We start from the raw sequence: 2,623 nt of genomic DNA, 5'->3' as shown, positions 1-2,623 counted from the left end.
CATCTGTGTGTATGAGTTCTAATGGCTTTTGAGCTCTTGAGTCTGACTCCTTTGGAAAACTCAATCGAAATTGTTTTCCAAGTAGACATCCTTCACAGACTTGGTTGGGGTGAGTAATACAAGGCAACCCTCTCACCATTGCCTTCTTGGAGAGCAACTCTAATCCTTTAAAATTAAGATGGCCAAATCGAAGATGCCAAAGCCACGATTGGTCTTTGTAGCACATCTTGAGACATTGTGGGCCATCACTTTGAATGCTGAGCACGAACATTATATTTCTCGTCATTGGCACCTTTGCAATGAATCTACTTGTGTTATCTCTTATAGAAAGGTTATTATTCTTAAGTTGAATATCACAACCTTTCTCTAAGAGTTGTCCTAAGCTCAAGATGTTGCTCTTCATGCTTGGCACATAATATACGTTGGAAATAAATTGATGTTCTCCATTCTTTAGTCGGATGAGGACATTACCTTTTCCTTCCACCGCCACCTTTGATTCATCTCCAAAAGTCACGTTTCCCTTTACTGATTCATCAAGCTCTACGAACATGCTTCTTTTCCCACACATATGGTTACTTGCTCCATTGTCAAGGTACCACTGATTATCCTCGCCTTTATCTTGGCCCTTGTAAGCCAATAGCAAGGTACCATCTTCTTGACACCTTTCTTCAGCATAATTGGCTTTCTCTTCGACTTTATTTTTGTTAGGGGCTCTACATTCAGAAGCATAATGTCCAAACTTATTACAATTGTAACACTTGATTCGTGACTTGTCATACCTTGAATTCGGATTTCCTCTCCCACGACCTCTGTTAGAGCTTTCTCCTCTCTGGTTATTATTGTTAGACCTTCGTCCTTGTCCATGTCCATATGCACGCCCTCGTCCTTGTTCTTGACTATAATTTCGCCTTGATTGGTTGTGTGCATTTTCTTCTTTTCTTGAATCAACATGTGCCTTGAAGACTTGCTCCACGATCTCTTCCTTCTTTTTTTTCTTTTCTTCATAAGCTTGCAACGAACCAAGAAGTTGCTCTATTGACATGGCCTCCAAGTCTTTTGTTTCTTCGGTAATGGTGACAATATGTTCGAACTTTGGATCCAATGATCTAAGAATTTTCTCCATAATTCTTACATCATCTAACTTCTCACCATTTCTTTTTAGGTTATTAGTAACTGTTAAAACTCTCGAAAAGTAATCGGAGACTAGTTCACCTTCCTTCATATGTAAAGCTTCAAACTCTCCTCTCAAAGTTTGAAGACGTACCTTTTTTACTTGATCTGCTCCCTTGTAAGAGATCTTGAGCTTCTCCCATGCTTCCTTGGCTGTCTTGACTCCGGAAATCTTCTCAAAGGTATCTTCATCTAATCCTTGATAGATTAGATAGAGAGCTTTCTTGTCTCTCTTCCTTGAGTCTCTCAAGCTATCCTTTTGAGCTTGAGAAAGACTCTCCACATTCTCTGGTTCGGTGTGGCCCTTCTCGACCACCTCCCAGACATCATGTGCACCAAGGAGAGCTACCATCCTTAAGCTCCAATTGTCATAGTTGCTCTTGGTGAGCATCGGGACTTGAAAAGGAACTCCAGTATTTGCCATTTCTCTGAAGATCTTATGGCTCTGATACCACTTTGTTGGGAAGAAACTTTAAAGGCTAGAAGGAAGTGTTTAAGATTGGGAGAGGTTGGAAGATTTTGAGAGAAAGAAAGGCTTGTTGTATTGAATGCTTCTAAACTTTTTGGCTTACTACCAAATGATACAACCATCCCCTATTTATACTAGTGGCACCTCCTTAACCAATAGTTAGGATCTTGCCACCACAACATTCATCTAAGGGCTATAATTCATTCTCTAGAACTTTCTAAAACATTCCTACAATTCTAAACTTTTCTAAACTTATCTAGAAACATCTTATGGATAAACATCTATAGATATTTTGTACATCATTCTAGAATCTTTTAGATAGAATTTTCTAGAATTCTATTTGGGCCTTTGCTAATATTGGGCTTTTATCTTTTAAGCCCAACATACAAAATCAATTTATATTCCAACAGTTTTCATAGTTCACATTGATTCATGAATAGATAATTGTCTCGTTAACAGATTTGATATAGTATTTAACATCTCATGTTAGTTCTGTTAACAGTGTTAAGTAATAATTATTTATTCAAGGACTAACATGAATGAAGGAAGTAATTTTTAGGAATTTTTTTTTAATTTATCATCTTTTAAGAATGAAAAATTTTAAGCGTATCACACTTTTTAAAACTAATTTAGAAATTTAACCACCAGAATATGTCAAAGAATTTATAATAACTCATCATAATCGACTAAATGAATTGACTCCATTAATCAACCATCGTTGATTTTAAAAAATTCTATTACTAATGTCAAACAAAAAGTTATAATCTATTTTTAACACCAAAACTTTTAATCTCTATATATTTTTTGGCTTAAAGATGAATTAACTTTCATCTCAAGAAAAAGAAAAATATTTTATATTTTCCATCTATAATCATAGACATAAAATTGTAAATTTATTTTTATTTGTTTATTCACCTCGTTTTTTTTAAACTGACATTAATTAAAATTAACCTTATCAATATTTTATAAACATAAAAAGTATAA

General features: G+C 35.0%; 1 protein-coding gene across 1 annotated transcript; it reads right to left on the bottom strand.

Annotated features, from left to right (window-relative positions):
* Nucleotides 1–245: 245 nt before the first annotated feature.
* LOC145951684 (uncharacterized) lies at nucleotides 246–1,594 on the bottom strand. Its single transcript, XM_083063521.1, has 2 exons — nucleotides 472–1,594; nucleotides 246–292 (listed from the first exon to the last, which is right to left on the bottom strand). The coding sequence occupies exons 1-2, from the start codon at nucleotides 1,592–1,594 to the stop codon at nucleotides 246–248; spliced, it is 1,170 nt and encodes a 389-aa protein (XP_082919647.1).
* Between the last annotated feature and the right edge of the window lie 1,029 nt (nucleotides 1,595–2,623).

This window comes from Cajanus cajan, chromosome 9 (assembly GCF_000230855.2).
Source record: "Cajanus cajan strain Asha chromosome 9, NIPB_CcT2T_4, whole genome shotgun sequence".
Classification (NCBI taxonomy): domain Eukaryota; kingdom Viridiplantae; phylum Streptophyta; class Magnoliopsida; order Fabales; family Fabaceae; genus Cajanus; species Cajanus cajan.
This window is presented reverse-complemented; position numbering and strand designations above follow the sequence as displayed.